A 16,469-nucleotide genomic window follows, 5' to 3' on the forward strand; every position below is an offset into this window, starting at 1 on the left:
CATAACCTTAACTTTTGCCACAACTCCCCCGCACCGACAGCTCAACGGCTGCCCGTGCATGACATTTCTCCTTTTGGTTGTTAGTTGTTTGCAGATTTCCAAATCAAATTTTGCATGTGACTTTAACAAATTCGTCCTTGAAATATCAACGTATTTCGGCTGTTGCACACCGCCGCGTGGCTGCTTCTTTTTTTGCAAGGCACAGATTGACATTGCTCTGTCGCTGGTATGCTTGACAATTTTCCCTATATTTTTTTTATTTTTTTGCAATATACGCCGTTAGCTCAATTTTTGCCCAAATTTTAGTTTTCTCTTATTTATTTCATTTCGTCAATTTTAGTTTTATAGCGCATTAGGTAACAAAGCGCACGTAAATGCATAGCTGGAAAATTGCAACGACGAAATTAAGCTATTCAAGAATGAGAGCGAATTGCACGCGTTTGATGACAATGCTTGAGGCAGGTAAGTGGATTGATTTTTATTTCTTTACTTTGAATTTAAAACCTAATATTTAGCATATTTTAAATAATATTTCATTTTATTTTAAGTTTAATAATAAGTCTTTTGATAAGTTAGGATATATCTCAACAAGAAGTACGGGGAGTCTCTTGAAAGTCAAAGTTCAGTGGAAGCAGGGCCGTTGAAAAAAATGAGTTCCTCTGATCTATCAATTTATAGAAATTATATTTTTTAGAAAAATATTTACCATTTCTTTACTTTTTACGAACTAAATGTTGACTAGATAATGGTCGGGTTAAATATTGAGAAGAAACATTGATGAAGATTTGTAAAAATTTTATTATACCCTGAACAGGGTATATTAAGTTTGTCACGAAGTTTGTAACACCCAGAAGGAATCGTCGGAGACCCTATAAAGTATATATATAAATGATCATTATGTCGAGCTGAGTCGATTTAGCCATGTCCGTCTGTCTGTCTGTCTGTATATATACGAACTAGTCTCTCAGTTTTTAAGATATCGTTTTGAAATTTTGCAAACGTCATTTTCTCTTCAAGAAGCTGCTCATTTGTCGGAACGGCCGATATCGGACCATTATAACATATAGCTGCCATACAAACTGAACGATCGGAATCAAGTTCTTGTATGGACAACTTTCACATTTGACAAGATATATTCACGAAATTTGGTATATATTATTTCCTATAACAACAATGTAATCTCCGAAGAAATTGATCAGATCGGTTGACTATAGCATATAGCTTCCATACAAACTGAACACATAGTTACTAACAGAAATGCACCTGTGAAGGGTATTTAGCTTCGGTGCAACCGAAGTTAACGTTTTTTCTTGTTTTTAATTGATGTTGACCGCTATTGACTATTTGTCTTCCAAGCCGTAGTTGCAGCCATTAAGATAGTATTGTAAAGCTGATGATTAGAATAAGAGCAGAATATCCTCTTGTGTTCTACTACTAGATAGCTGGGCTTCGCCGAAGCTTGGGCAGCACTAGGTCACCATCGGTACTTGCGCAAAAGCTTTTTGGTTTAAAATTGATCGCAGGAGATCTGGTGATCTATTTGCCCTGAGTAAGGCTAGTCTTTCCCTAGTTGTGGGACAGGCCATTGCCCAATTGGCGTCCATGCTGTAAGGGTGAGAATCTTACCAGACGCCATTTGCAGAAGCTATTTGGAAGAAGATAAGGTAGAAACAACTCAACACTTAATTGCCGCGTTTGGGAGGTCATACGACATCCCACCGAACTGACGTGAGTTGAAGTTAAACGCCTATGCAAATTTGTATTGACTATTAAGCGTTTTGCTAAACTATAAGTCCGAACACAGTTCTACTTTTCTATGGCTTCACAGAAGACTACATATACCAGTCCACGTGTGATCTTCTGATCTTCTATCAACCATCTAACCTAACCCGACCGCTAAGAAGTTTGCAAGAGTCATTTTTTTAATTTTTATTATGAACTGAACAGTGAAATTTCTCATAACATCATTTCTCATAACCGAACACGCACCGTCGCAGTTTTTTTTCGTATAGAGGAGCATATCCATATATGTAGGCGTAGCAAAAACGAGTGTTTAAAATGTATATATACCTAAAGTCAGAAGCCGCTACTATATTTCTATTGAACTATTAAAAGCGAGCCAATATCAGCCAGGAGTGAATGAATGACAATTTTCCCCGTTAGTTTCCGTTGAGCCACCGCGAACTAGATGGCGGCAGCCCAAGTCATTTTGTTTGCTGTGATCATTTTGCGTATTGTTCTTTAAAAAAAATGTCGCAAAACTACACAAATTAATAATTTGAACGAAATTTTACCAAAATAGCGTCCGTGTCCGGTCATTGGAACACACCCATGTCCAGTTATAGGAATTGGTATTGATGAAAATTATAAAGAAAACGTTTTGTTCATGAAATTTGTCCAGTAATGCAAAATGTCTGGCTGGAGAATTTCACTGTAATTCATAACGGTACCTATTGTAGTGAATTGTTGGAGAAAATAATCTGCAAACATATTTTGCAGAGCACCGAGCCCTCTGAGAACTTCGTGTCGGGGCAGAAGCAAGGTTGTCAAGCTTCTCTTTTCTGACCTATTCGAACCCAAAATATTGACCAAAATGATTTTATTAGAAACACAACAACACTCAACTTCAAACCATTGTTTGTTTGAACTCTATATCAGAATTGCTTCAAAGAAAAGATTCAAACTTCGTAGCCCGATTTGAATGATTTACTGTAATTTGATAATAAATTTGAAAGTAAAGTAGTTTTTCTATCTTTGGCAAGCAAAAGGAGGGTACGATCTTAAAGATTGCAAAAGCAATTGTCCAATAACAGCAAAGCACACAGAAACTAGGATGATAAACTTACCTTTTAAGAAATTCGATGTAATTGTAGTTTAACCTGTTCACTATCTGCATTCGCATTTTATACGTTGCATTAGTTTGAATATTCATACATATAAAAATACCTACACACCTGTGGGTAAGTCGGTGATACTTCCTAACTTCTTATATCCTTTTACGTTATCATAATTGCACACGCACAAACATGATGTGCACTCGACTTCCTTAGCACTATAATCCATCAATAATAATAATATTTCATTAGCATCCCGGAAATCGGATGTTAAACCATTTTTTCACTCACCTTCTAAACAATAGATATATAAGTAGCCTATACCGCTCTGGACACAATTTCTCTTATTATATACACTAATAATAAATAACAATTTTTAACTTTATATCCTTTAATTTATGAAATACTTTTGCTAATCTTAATTTTAAATGAAAATTTTCCACTGATTTGAACTGTCAAACGGTCAAGAAAAGCAAATTAGAGGAAATGAAATGTAAGCGCAAAGAAAAATACAATTATACCCAGCAAGCGCGCATTTGTGTATTTCCTTAACATAAACATTTTCGCAGTTAAGAGGTACCTATGTATGTAATGCTAATATATCTAATATTTCGGTTAAAAAACAATATTTTAACGCAAAACGGCGCTTCAAGGTATTACATCACAACCATAAAATCATCTTTATTTTGACGCCGTTGAATCATGACACCGATTGCCTATAAATGACTTTACCGGATTTGCTAAATAATAATAATATTAAATTAACCTTACTTTAAACAATACCTTTAAAAGCAAATATCATTATAAATTTTCAAAATATATTTCATTCCTTATTTAAGTATTAATTATGCAAACAAAATTTGTGTCACATCAATTGTAATTGTAAACTAATTCGTTTCGATAACAAATCTGGCAACCCTATATTTATCCACGCTTTATGTTTTTTATTCCTTGTGCTGCGGTTCTTCATAAATTTCTTTTAATTTGCCAATTTCATTTTCGCCGCCACCGCTGCCTGCCACTAGTACGTCTGCGTCTGCAGGTCAACGCCTGGAAAAACTTTGAAAATTGTTAAAAAATATTTCAAATAACACAATAAATCAAAGAAAATCGTACCAAAAGGTGCAGAAAGTGTTGGTGACAAGGAAAAACAAAATAGTTTAGAAAAATTTGCAGTGCTTTTGCAATTTATCGGTGCGAAAAAACGCCGAAGTAATAAAAAAGAAGAAGAGCAGCTGCAAGAAGCATCACAAGGGGACAGCATTGCAAGCGTTGTTGCCAAAAGAAGGCGTTGGATACACACAACGAGGAAAGCTATCCAAAGCCAAAGACAAGGAAAGCAAAAAATCAAGAGTCGGGGCAAAGGAAAGGCGAGAAATAAAATCAATTATTTTAGGAAGGGGTAGTAGAGTGGTAAGTATTTGATAAAGAACGCGCCTGGATATTTAGTTTATTAATCGATAACTAAATAAAATATTTTTTTCTCGTTTGCTACTTCCACGTGCTATATAATTAGCAGCGCAAGTTTTGTTCCCGCTTTTACCGCTCATAAAATACCGGCCTTAAGTGTGTATACATCGGTAGCTAACCTACGCTTCGAATATAAAGCATTGATTTTCCACAATTGGAATTTGAATTCCTTGCTGAAGTGTTTGTGTTTTTACGTGTTAAATAAATTTCGTCGCTAAACTGTTTTGACGCGTTGTATACTGCAAAATGGGCGCGTACCTATCCGAACCAAAAACGGACAAGGTGTCTACGGACGAGTCTAATGATATATTGACAGTGGGAGCTAGCTCTATGCAAGGTTGGCGCAATAATCAGGAAGTAAGAGATTAAACACATTCAACAAACCAAACTTTGATTTTACTAAGTTCATAATGATTTTTTATATTAGGACGCTCATAATTCCATTTTAAATTTTGATACAAATACCTCATTTTTTGCCGTTTACGATGGGCATGGGGGCGCCGAAGTGGCTGCCTATTGTGCGGATCAGCTACCGCATTTTCTAAAGAAATTGTCTACTTACAAAGATGGCGAATTTGAAAAGGCTTTAAAAGAAACATTTTTGGGTTTTGATAAAACACTGCTGGAGCCACAAGTGGTAGAGATATTAAAGTTTTTGGCTGGCGAAAAAGGTTTTGATGGCGATGATAGCGATGCCCATGAGGATGATGAAGATTTTGAAGATTTGGCTGAGCTTCACGAGGAAAGTCATTTGCCTTTAGATGAAGTTTTGGAAAAATATAAAGGTGGACCATGCATGCCATCGCTAAAACGTGTTAAAGATGGAGCAACTGGTACTAAACCGCAATCGCCTTACTTGCGTGGTAGGCGCGCAGCCGCTGTAATAGCCGATGCTACAAATAAAGCAGTACTGGATCCAGAATCCAAACCAGAGGGATCCTCTACATCAGCTGCCGCCACGGCCGCTGCCATATCGGGCGAAAGTGGTCCCAGTTCTTCGCACAAACCATCATCTGTAGGTACATCGTCAAAGACAGATTCCATAACTTCCGAGTCAGGTCCAAGTTCATCAAATAGCGGCAATATAGCAAAAATGGACACAGATGAGCCCGAGGAAGATTCTACCGTCAGTAGCAGCAGCTCGAGTGCAAGTAAACCCACTAATAATGTTTCTGCCGAGCCAGAAAACAACAAACCTGAAAGTAACGCGGAAAAGAATTCTGCAAACGGTCCTGGAACAACAGTGGCCACTGACAGTGCATCGTCCTCGGAAAACAACAAGGAAGTTTGCCCGGATTCCTCGCATACCAAAGAGGTGGAACAGAATGGTAGTGTATCTTCATCAGAGAAAAAGCCAATTAAAAAACAGAATGCTGCAAGCGCAGAAATGGACACAACTGTTTCCGGTTCAAATGATGCTGCGAAGAGAATACAAAATGGCACCATTGGAAGTACATCATGCTCTGCAGCAAATAAACAAGTGGCTGGTAGCACTACAATAACTTCCACCAGTAAGGAATCCAAGAAGCTTAAGAAAACGGATGTAAGTGGAGAGGAAGAATCCACCGATGATGATGCCGATTACGAAGGTAAGTTGTATAGATACTTTAGTTTCACTTTGTTTAAATGAATAATACTTTTTTAACAGAGAATACTGAAGAAGGTGATGCTAGACAGAGTTTGGTGTATTCCTCTGAAGACGAAGAAATTGAAGAAGGTACGCAAATTAATTTACTTCATAAGCGCAAAATTTAACCTGATTTTACTCCTTTGTTTAGCTGAGAATTCAAGTGTATATTCGTCGGATGAAGAGATTGAAGAAGAAGAGGGTAAGCTGTTCTTTTAACACAACTTCATAAAATTAATAGAAGTTTAATTTTTTATTATTTTTAGAAGAAGATGAAGAAACCGCACTTGCCAACGAGCAATTCTGTGCCGATATGATTGAAGAGCCCGGCAAGGATAGTGGCTGCACTGCTGTTGTCGCACTATTAAATGGTCGAGATCTATATGTGGCGAACGCTGGCGATTCGCGATGTGTAGTTTGCCGCAATGGCAAAGCTATCGACATGAGTTTGGACCATAAGCCGGAAGATGAAGAGGAATCAGCGCGTATTATAAAAGCTGGTGGTCGGGTGACTTTAGATGGTCGTGTGAATGGTGGCTTGAATCTTTCCCGTGCTATTGGAGATCACGCCTACAAAATGGTAAACATTTCGTAAACAATCGAATTTTAAAAAATTTCAACATAAAACATGGATTATTCCACAGAATTTGGAATTGCCCGCCGAAGCGCAAATGATATCTGCGTTACCGGATGTGCGAAAACTTATTATCACACCAGAGGACGAATTCATGGTATTGGCTTGTGATGGCATTTGGAACTATTTATCTAGCGAGGAAGTTGTCGATTTTGTGCGTCAACGTTTGAAGGACGATTCCAAAAAGATGTCACAAATATGTGAGGAGGTAAACTAAGAATTTGCTTAACTAACTGAGAAATTGCTTAACTAACTTTTTTTTTTTGTTTCCAAAGCTTTTTGATACATGTTTGGCTCCTAATACCATTGGTGATGGAACGGGCTGTGACAATATGACAGCAGTCATTGTACGTTTTGAATCCAAAATTTTGGATTTACCAACTAAACTAAGTCCCGAGGAAATTGTGCTTATTAAGGATGTTACCGCTAAAACTTCTAACACTAACACATGCGCCCCAAAGAGTGAGCAACCATGTCTTAAACGCGCAGCCTCCCCAAGTTCCGATGACAATTCCAACGAAGCCGAAAATGCCAACAAAACCAAACGTTTGAAGACTGACGAGGAAACCACCTCAACAACAACCAACACAAATAAGTCCACAGTTGAGACATCTGCATGCAGTAACAGCGATGCAGCGGCCAGTAGCAGCACTTCAGAGGCAGCGGCAGCAGTTGCAAGTATTACGGATCTAAAGGATTGCGATAGTAACACTACGGCCAGCAGCAATGATGCAGCGGATACTGATAATATCGCAGTATCTTCGACGTAAATACGTACATATATAATTTGTTAAAAGCCAGCAGCAATTGGAGTGTGTGGAATCCAAAATTGGTTGACTCCATTTAATATATAAAGAAGGGATTATATGTTTAATTTTTAAGAAAATCACAAAATCTCGTCTGCATGAGAGTTCTAATTTTCACAATGACTAATATTAAGATTTTAAAGCGATTCGAGGGAGAATCAACAATACCAAGTTTACAGTGGATTCTTGTAATACCTTTTGTACGAAATATTGACCAATCCAATAGCAACAAGAACTGGAGTAATATTTTCTTGAGTTCAACATAAAAGTAAGGAATAAAATAAGCTCTCATTAGTGAAATTTCTGACAGCTCAAAGAGCGCATATTTTTATTTTGACTTCAGTATACGTTTAATTTTGGCATTGGAAGTTGTAACGTACACTCATTGCACTCTAATTACACCGATGATACTTTAGATCAACAGACCCAACTATTCGTAATTATCACACTTTATTGTTGCATATCCGTAAGCAAGACGTGCACGTACATACAAACATACACAGGAGTGCATTGTCGGAAGTGAATACTAGCGATGGCGGAGCAGCATTTTAATTTTCATATAATACACTTATATATTTTGTAAAGTAAATTACAGATAACTCGTACGTATACATATACAAGAAGGCATAATTTTAATTAATTTACAAAATCAATATATACACAATGAAATGGTAAATAAAATGAAATAAAATACTTAGTTTTTAAATAAAGTAAGGTCCCCAACAGTTATAATAAAATTTGCATTTTTATGCTTTACGATTTTCGAATATAGACAATGGCGTGAGTATATAGCATAAATAAGTATTTAAAAATATAAAGTTTGGTTTATTAGTGTGTGACATCAAATCTAAGGCTAAGATAAAATTTCTATATCTTGAAATTAAACGAAAATCAATGTCTGGAACTTAATGAAAAGTAGAAATATATACAAATTCTCTACCTAACCGATCTATAGATTGCGTCGATAGCACAAAAACAGCTGTTTGTCAAAATGTTTTAATTTAATAATGTCAAAATCAGAAGTTGTATTTTGTTTATGTGATTAAAAAAGACTATTTCAAAGATTTCAACAAATGAAAATGTATTTTTTGAGTGATAATTTTGTATTTAGTTCAGTTTGTTTGCAAATCACGCAAAAGCAACAAAATGTAAAGACGAAATTCTTAAAAAATATTTTTCTTTGACTTTTTTTCTTTTTAATTGCAGCATGAATTATGAACTATAGCAGAGACATTTCGCATACATTAATAATTCCTCAAAAATACGTGCAAATCAAAATCCACCAAAATTTATTACAAAATGTTTAATTGACGATATGGCAACTATGGTCTTGAAATATTTGTCAACTTGGTGCATTTGTGCTGTTTTCTGCTCCTCCCAAATATATATTTTAGTTTGCAGCTGGATAGAAGTGCTTCTTCAAAATGGTGGAATTTTGATTTAACAAAGACTTCTAAATATACACAAACGCAAATTCGGAGCATTACAGTGATTTTTTAAATCGCTAACTCTTACACCAACGCAATTCGCTCAACTATTCTAGGTAGCAGTCTAGGCAGCTTACAAAACCTGCAGTATCTTTATTAGAACCTCTCATTCTGGTTTAAAGGTCGTCAAAATTGATACCGTCGCAATAATAACGTCGAGCACCTGCAACGCCAAAGATAGCGTTTGCAAAAGCTCTAGTGGCGTTAGTCTAGTGCCAAGCTGTAGTGGTGCCGTTGGAAAAGTGCAGTTAATTCCTGGACCAGGGCTAGTGGCTACAACTAAAATGTCGGGTGATCAGAAAACCCTTCTAAAGGGACACTCATCACAGTATGTAAAATTAAACGTGGGTGGAAGGTTGTACTATACAACAATTGGTACATTGACGAAACACGATACCATGTTAAGTGCAATGTTCAGCGGACGCATGGAAGTGCTAACAGATTCAGAGGGTAAGTTACCAATGATAAATTCTGCCACTAACTTTATAATTATGTTTTCAAATTGTTAATGACTTAAACTTTAGGTTGGATTTTAATCGATCGTTGTGGCAATCATTTCGGCACCATACTAAATTATTTACGTGACGGTACTGTTCCACTACCAGAATCTCATAAAGAGATAGCCGAATTACTTGCCGAAGCAAAATATTATTGCATCACCGAATTGGCCATGTCTTGTGAGCGAGCACTTCTGGCACACCAGGAGCCCAAACCAATCTGTCGTATACCGTTAATCACTTCACAAAAGGAGGAGCAACTATTGATTAGTTCGTCGTCGAAGCCCGCAGTTATTTTGGTAGTGCAGCGACAAAATAATAAATATTCGTATACAAGTACATCAGACGACAACTTATTGAAGAATATCGAACTTTTTGATAAGTTGTCCTTACGTTTCAATGAGCGCATATTATTTATTAAAGATGTCATTGGACCTAGTGAAATATGTTGCTGGTCATTCTATGGTCATGGCAAAAAAGTCGCTGAAGTATGCTGCACTTCAATTGTGTATGCCACCGACAGAAAGCATACTAAAGTCGAATTCCCCGAAGCGCGCATATATGAGGAAACGTTGCAAGTACTTTTGTATGAGAATCGTAATGCACCAGATCAAGAATTATTGCAGGCAACATCATCAGTGCGCGGAGCCGTGGCTGCGCCCGGTATGCAGCAGTACACCAGTGATGAGGAGGAAGAACGCACGAGTCTGGCGCGCTTACGTTCGAACAAACGCAACAATCCCACATGATTCATGAAACAATATGTTGGATAACAACGCACCGCTCTTCCCTAACTTTGGAGGGACGTTAGCGGAGGTAGTGTGTAAATGGCCAAAGAAATATACTATTATGGGGATATAAAAGCACCCGAGCGCGTTTAATATAATATAAAGACAAATTTACTCGTAAAATTAAAAAATATATGTATGTTCAGAACACAAATGATCGTACGTACGAAATCACTCAAAAGGTCAATATTACATAAATCCTTAAAGAAATCTAGTATAATGCAATGTGACGACCTTTATTTGTCATGTTCGGGTTTCGCATATTACATACATACATATTTTTATGAATCGATTCATTAGAAACATTTTTTCACCACATAACACCGTATGCATATGTTGTTGATCTGTTGTTTAACAATTCTACACGCTATAGTATTAAACGCACATACAGGAACATTCTCATTATCAGTTTGCAATTTACAAATTGCTTTTTAGTTGTTTATTTATACCATTCCGTTCGATGCCGGTGGGAAACTGATAAACGCGGTTTTAATTTAAAACTAAGCTTTTTATACTTACACACAGGCAATTGTAAGACCCATATATAATTTACATACATACCAGCAAATAAAAATGATTGATGAATTAAATATTTTTACTAATATTTTAATAAAAAATAACTCGGAAATAGCGAACGCAAAAAATATAAGCGAAAAAAATATTATTAATAATATCTGACTTTAGTAAAATAACTGAAGTTCATTATAGAACAGAGTACAGGATTATTTATTAACACAATAGTATACACGATAAAAATAATTTGTAGTAGTTGTAGATATGAGTTGGTAAAAAAAAAAATTTAGCAAAAGTTGTTAAATATGATTTTCTACAGATGTTACATGGAAAAATATTGTAAATAAAGGACTTCTTACCTGTCAAAAGTTTTATCAGGATACATACTGTTGTTGCTATGACAATTATTAAACGGGTAAACAAAACAATTCTTAAAGGCACCCGAGGCTTAATTGTTCATAACAATAAAACAAATATTAGTATGCACATTGAAATGCTTAATAAGCTAATCAGTCGTAATATTTAGTATCAGTAACCATAAAAATATGTCAGAGGAACTAGAGAAAGCCGGACTGTACATTGATGACATCTATAGGCTGCGTGTCCAAGACCCAGCAATTGCTAACGAAACAAACGAATTGCGTGACGAGTGTTTGGAATATGCTGACAAATTGCAAGAATTTAAGAAATATGCCGAAGATTTTCATAATATTATAAGTGGCTTCGCAAAAGATGTTGAAAAAGAGAAATTGAGAGCTATCGGTACACAGAATTTGCTGAAAACTATTGCAAAGGAGCGACAGGCTGAGCAGCAAGTGTACCAGAGTAAAATCCATGAGAAAAATATTGAATTAGAAAGATTGCGTAACGAATATCAGTACTTACAGCGCATAGAGTCAGAGCAGCAGGAAATCATTAATAATTTTTTGCTAAATCAATGAAATCATAAGACATACATATGTACATTCTTATAACCATTTTAAATAATTTCGGAATTGCTATATTCACTAAATGTAATGGAAAACATAAATTTAAATTATTATTAAAACTTAAAATATACTGCAATATTTAGCACATTATTTGTCGAATATTTTGTACGTTTTTGCGGTAACAGGCAAAGCTGCATAACGGCATATTTGTTTTGGAGCAATTATACACCTTCGGATTATTGCATCCAGTTATACCACACAATTGTACTTTGGGTGGTAGGATCGGCACTTGTGCTGCCAGTGGAAACTCGTGTTCAGCCGGTAAATGTATGTAGGCGCCATCTAATGTATTACGATATGTGATCATCGGTTGAGAAGTCTTTGTAGATTTATTACGTGTCGCATTGCGCTGTTTACTCTCCTGTTTTTTGAGTAAACGTTCCATGGTTTTCTTCTTGTCCTTTTCACGTTTTTCATCGGCAAGTTGCTTGCGTTTTTGTGATTTTAGCTGAGCTTTTTGTATATCTTCTGCCGTAAGTGGTTTTTCTTTTTCACGATAACCATTCGGTAAAGACATAAGTAATTCTCCACCAGGAGAAGGCTCTTTATCCGTATTACGTTCATACATTGCGCGTTGGCGCGCTGTCATCAATTTTGGATCCTTCATCTTTTTCAGCTCATCATCCATTTCTTCTAATTTTCCGGACTCAATCGCCGTCAACCAGCGCTCCTCCTCACTAGAAGTGCTACTATCACGTCGTTTCTTCGACTTTTTGTTGTTTGCTGCATTGAGGTTAGAACCAGGAGTTGTAGATGCTGCTGGTGAGCTACTGGCAGTTGTACCAGGGGCGGTCTGTTGTTTTGGAACTGATTTTTTACTGCTGCTAGACGCATTTTTGCTACTACTCGCTTTCGTTGGAGTATGTGTAGGAGTTGGAGTGCTGGGAGGTGATGTAGCTGTGGTGTTGGCAATTTCTTGTTCGTGATCAACCACATCAACTACATCGATCATTTCAGCATCGTATATTATTTCTTCTTTTAGCGATGGTGAGGATGTTGATGTATTATTAAGATTAGGCGAGGCAGTCGCATGTTTAATTTTTTTATTGCGTTTGTGTTCCTTAAGATCTGTAATAAGTATTGTGTGGGTAATTGTAAATAAATTTATAAAATGTTTAGTGACATACCTTCTCGTTTTCCCATTGCAGAGTTATTTTAATAAATATCTGCAAATAAATAATTAGCTTTATTTTTGATTAATAAATGTAAACAACTTGTTTACAGCGCCATCTGTCGGTAATAAACACAGTGGCTCTAAACATTTTAAAACGCTCTAAACCACACGCCAAATTATTGATACCGATGTTATAATTAATTAAATAAAGATAAGATTCCAATTATTTTATAGGTAAAGTTACGTTGTCTATAAAAAATTAATAGTTTTTTATATAATAAAATTAAATATTTGAATCAAATCATAAAATTGATTTTTAATGCAACCTTGTGTTGATAAATGTCACCGTATCAACCCTACACGTTAAGGTGTGAACTTGGATGCGGTTTTCTCTTCCTTTTCTGTGAACGCTGCTAAAATGAAAGCCAAGGGACAGGTAATTTTTCCTCAAATTTGTTAAATTTTAGTTAAAAATAAATGGTTTTTGTTATAATATGATAATTGGAAGCAAAGATAAAAAGTGTAGTGTATAAGTGGTAACAATTAAATCTGAGAAACACCCTAAAAAATGAAATTATGAAGTGCTAGTACCAACGTGCTTAAATCTGCGGCGAGGAGCTGTCATTTCTTATTAGACACGATGTTGGGTAAAAACTTATGTGCGATTATTAATAAAAACACTTTAATCTGTACTTACAACACATGGAATTCCTGCCCTTAAACTCTTTCCAAAATGTTTTGTGAAAAGAAGAACTTGTGCATTTATTTTTACTTTGCCATTTGCCATTAGAAGCCAGCTGTCAGAATTTCATTTTAACCTCAACTTATGGAAACCTATTTGTTTATTTCTGTAACTAATATGTGTGTTTTTGATTTTCTTTTTACAGTTGAAAGAATACGAAGTGATTGGCCGCAAGTTGCCAACCGAGAAGGAGCCACAAACTCCTCTCTACAAAATGCGTATCTTTGCCCCGGATAACATCGTGGCCAAGTCGCGTTTCTGGTATTTCTTGCGTCAACTGAAGAAGTTCAAGAAGACCACCGGCGAAATTGTTTCATTGAAACAGGTCTACGAAACATCTCCAACCAAAATTAAGAACTTTGGCATCTGGTTGCGTTATGACTCCCGTTCAGGTACCCACAACATGTACCGTGAATATCGTGACTTGTCCGTTGGCGGTGCCGTAACACAGTGCTACCGTGATATGGGTGCACGTCATCGTGCTCGTGCTCACTCAATTCAAATCATCAAGGTTGACTCTATCCCAGCCAGCAAGACACGTCGTGTCCATGTTAAACAATTCCACGATTCCAAGATCAAGTTCCCATTGGTGCAAAGAGTACACCACAAGGGCAACAGGAAATTGTTCTCATACAGAAAGCCAAGAACTTACTTCCTGTAAGCTGCATTATAGTTATTTTTTTAGCTTTTTGATTTAAAATAAAATGAAAGTCGTTGAGACCGTGACTTGTGTGAAATAAAGTGATTTTTTATTATTAAAAGTTGTAAGTAATAAGATTCGTTCAGTGCGGCCGAAGCTGTAAAAAATGATCAGTGTGGTGATTTTTTTCTGAAGGGAAGTTCTGTTTATGTTTTTTGTTATATCGCAAGGTAAAAAGATTCTAGTGACTTATTTCTTAGAGGCTGCAGTTTAAAGCAGAGAAGAATTTAAATCCAAAAATTGGTTATGCATCCTACAAAACTAAACAATAATTCTTGTTTCTTGTTGTTATCTCAGTGTTGGGTGGTAAGGTTCAGCTTGGTTGTCATCGAATTAATCTAAAGATAGTGCTGACTAGATTAATTCGATGACAACCAAGCTGAACCTTACCTCCCAACACTGAGATAACAACAAGAAACAAGAATTATTGTTTAGTTCGTAGCGTATTTTTCGACAATGTTGGCCCTATAGAAAGAAGGGTGCTACTTAAGTGGGGTTTGCTGAACGCGGGTCATTATATGCTGAACATGTAGTAGGTATGTTGATGTCGATTCTGTTTAGTAAAAAATCTCTCCAGGAGAATTTGCCAAAGAAGAGACTGGTGGCAAAACAAAATAAAAAGTGGCTTGAGTTCTCCAAAAAATATCGTCATTTGAGTGGAAAATAGTTTTTGTTGTTGTTGTAACGTCAGAAAATATCCCTGAAGTAATTTCGAGGAAGGGTACCGATGTCCCATTCCGGTTAAATGAAAAAATTTACGTTTGGTGTCCGACCCCAAATACAGTCGCCCACGCTGAAGCAAAGCGGTAATATAAAGGCATAGAAGGGAGTTGGACCTATGAGGAACTTGAGGGTCATATGAATCAGCAGCACTATATTTCTATACTCAGAGATGAATGCTTTCATATTTCGACGATATGCATGTTAGCTGAAAACGAAGGTTCGATAGCGCAAAGTCGAAAATTTCACCGAACTATTCTTTTGCGAAATCCATGAAACAAATTCTCGAGTACCTTTTCCAGTAAAACAAGACGTACATACATACTTATGTCATGAATAGCACGTTCAATATTGACTTCTAAAGCTTGAAGAAAGTCTGGCTTACTGCTAAAAACGAATGACTTTAAATAACCCCACAAGAAGTATGTATGGAATGGTGTTAAATCACAACTTATTGAAGGCCAATCAATGTCACAATTTTTTCAAAAATAATCGAATCTCCAAACTTTTTTCGCAATAATTCGATTGTTGCACGTGCTTTGTGGCGTGGTAGTCCTGTCTTGTTGGAACAAGATGTTGTCAAAATCTTCTACTTCGAATTGTGGCCTTAAAAAGTTTGTTGGTGGAATGATCGCTCCTTACCGTTCTCCTTTGACAAAGAAGTCCCCAGCTTTATTTCGAAAGATGACTCCACCAGACCAAAAACCACACCAAACTGTTAATTTGGGTGAATGTGATGGTTGTTTATGAATAATTTGTGGATTTTTTTCGTACCAGTATCGAGAGTTTTGTTTATTTATGACACCATGCAGATGAAAGTGAGCCAACATCGGTGAAGATACATTTCTTAAATAAATCGTTACCGTTTCCAAGTTGTTCCAAGACAAAATCAGCAAGTTTACTACGGTCCAATGGCTTCTGTTCTTTAGTGAGATCAATTTTATATGGACGCAAGCCCAAATCCTTTCTCAAAATCCGCCAGATTTTGGCTTGAGACGATCCCAATTCTTGAAAATCCTGAAGTCCTTGTATGGATTTTTTTGTTTAGCAAAATATTTTCATAAAATGTGGGTTTTGTTCTTGGATGAATAAAAATACGAGTCCTTTCCAGTAACGTTGAACTTTTATTAGTATTATATTCAAAGAATATATTGCTGAGATGTATAAAAAGGGCTTCAACCCGCATAACACCCGCAATTCACAATGTCTTCAGGCGATCTGTAATAACCTATGCTACCACTATCTGAACCGTGGGAACCAGTGACGAATTTCCACTAGCTATCCCTTACCAACATGATGGGAACTTCTGTATAACCTCTAAATATAATAACCAACGTGATGTGAATGGATTATTTTCCTAAGAAGTACAATGTCCTTTCAATATACAACGACAAACTCACCAACACATGTTTAACTCACCTTTAGGGAAAACACAAACAAAACAAAAGAACAAACGAAATTTTATCCATAATTATATAAATAAATAAAAAGTACAATTATTACAAAGTTTTTTTTTATTAAGTATAGTTTAAATTTATTTAAATCTCA

The 16,469-nt window shown here is 36.1% G+C and overlaps 5 protein-coding genes across 8 annotated transcripts; 4 read left to right on the top strand and 1 right to left on the bottom strand.

Moving 5' to 3' along the window:
* The first annotated feature begins 3,826 nt into the window (after positions 1 to 3,826).
* Positions 3,827 to 8,108, top strand: LOC126755646 (probable protein phosphatase CG10417). 4 transcript variants are annotated; one of them, XR_007666514.1, is made up of 9 exons: positions 3,827 to 4,247; positions 4,351 to 4,661; positions 4,732 to 5,893; positions 5,953 to 6,021; positions 6,083 to 6,133; positions 6,198 to 6,511; positions 6,576 to 6,773; positions 6,841 to 7,639; positions 7,715 to 8,108. XR_007666514.1 is itself a non-coding variant. In XM_050468362.1 (8 exons), exons 2-8 carry the CDS (start codon positions 4,551 to 4,553, stop codon positions 7,333 to 7,335), a joined length of 2,400 nt encoding a protein of 799 aa, XP_050324319.1. In that variant the 5' UTR covers positions 3,827 to 4,247; positions 4,351 to 4,550; the 3' UTR covers positions 7,336 to 7,687. The 4 variants fall into 4 exon arrangements, 3 of the variants coding, with proteins under 3 accessions (XP_050324319.1, XP_050324321.1, XP_050324320.1); XM_050468362.1 differs by lacking the exon at positions 7,715 to 8,108 and having other exon boundaries at positions 6,841 to 7,687; XM_050468364.1 differs by lacking the exon at positions 7,715 to 8,108 and having other exon boundaries at positions 6,201 to 6,511; positions 6,841 to 7,687.
* Positions 8,109 to 8,738: 630 nt separating this feature from the next.
* On the top strand, positions 8,739 to 10,733 carry LOC126755657 (BTB/POZ domain-containing adapter for CUL3-mediated RhoA degradation protein 3). Its single transcript, XM_050468386.1, has 2 exons — positions 8,739 to 9,308; positions 9,383 to 10,733. The coding sequence occupies exons 1-2, from the start codon at positions 9,143 to 9,145 to the stop codon at positions 10,102 to 10,104; spliced, it is 888 nt and encodes a 295-aa protein (XP_050324343.1). The 5' UTR covers positions 8,739 to 9,142; the 3' UTR covers positions 10,105 to 10,733.
* A 378-nt stretch (positions 10,734 to 11,111) lies between these two features.
* Positions 11,112 to 11,735, top strand: LOC126755664 (intraflagellar transport protein 20 homolog). Its single transcript, XM_050468398.1, has one exon. The coding sequence runs from the start codon at positions 11,202 to 11,204 to the stop codon at positions 11,595 to 11,597; it is 396 nt and encodes a 131-aa protein (XP_050324355.1). The 5' UTR covers positions 11,112 to 11,201; the 3' UTR covers positions 11,598 to 11,735.
* LOC126755656 (INO80 complex subunit B) lies at positions 11,618 to 12,871 on the bottom strand. The gene is made up of 2 exons (XM_050468385.1): positions 12,773 to 12,871; positions 11,618 to 12,713 (listed from the first exon to the last, which is right to left on the bottom strand). The coding sequence occupies exons 1-2, from the start codon at positions 12,786 to 12,788 to the stop codon at positions 11,725 to 11,727; spliced, it is 1,005 nt and encodes a 334-aa protein (XP_050324342.1). The 5' UTR covers positions 12,789 to 12,871; the 3' UTR covers positions 11,618 to 11,724.
* Positions 12,872 to 13,120: 249 nt separating this feature from the next.
* On the top strand, positions 13,121 to 14,242 carry LOC126755661 (60S ribosomal protein L18a). The gene is made up of 2 exons (XM_050468392.1): positions 13,121 to 13,195; positions 13,647 to 14,242. Exons 1-2 carry the CDS (start codon positions 13,178 to 13,180, stop codon positions 14,160 to 14,162), a joined length of 534 nt encoding a protein of 177 aa, XP_050324349.1. The 5' UTR covers positions 13,121 to 13,177; the 3' UTR covers positions 14,163 to 14,242.
* The last annotated feature ends 2,227 nt before the right edge of the window (positions 14,243 to 16,469 follow it).

Source organism: Bactrocera neohumeralis, chromosome 4, assembly GCF_024586455.1.
Source record: "Bactrocera neohumeralis isolate Rockhampton chromosome 4, APGP_CSIRO_Bneo_wtdbg2-racon-allhic-juicebox.fasta_v2, whole genome shotgun sequence".
NCBI classification, from domain to species: domain Eukaryota; kingdom Metazoa; phylum Arthropoda; class Insecta; order Diptera; family Tephritidae; genus Bactrocera; species Bactrocera neohumeralis.

What these genes read in the sequence shown, in the direction of transcription:
- LOC126755646 (XM_050468362.1), top strand. Translation starts at nt 4,551, where the DNA reads ATGGGCGCGTACCTATCCGAACCAAAAACGGACAAGGTGTCTACGGAC. An exon ending in AGACGAAGAAATTGAAGAAG is followed by an intron (nt 6,022 to 6,082) that starts GTACGCAAATTA and finishes TCCTTTGTTTAG; the next exon opens with CTGAGAATTCAAGTGTATAT. An exon ending in GAGATCACGCCTACAAAATG is followed by an intron (nt 6,512 to 6,575) that starts GTAAACATTTCG and finishes ATTATTCCACAG; the next exon opens with AATTTGGAATTGCCCGCCGA.
- LOC126755657 (XM_050468386.1), top strand. Translation starts at nt 9,143, where the DNA reads ATGTCGGGTGATCAGAAAACCCTTCTAAAGGGACACTCATCACAGTAT. An exon ending in AGTGCTAACAGATTCAGAGG is followed by an intron (nt 9,309 to 9,382) that starts GTAAGTTACCAA and finishes CTTAAACTTTAG; the next exon opens with GTTGGATTTTAATCGATCGT.
- LOC126755664 (XM_050468398.1), top strand. Translation starts at nt 11,202, where the DNA reads ATGTCAGAGGAACTAGAGAAAGCCGGACTGTACATTGATGACATCTAT.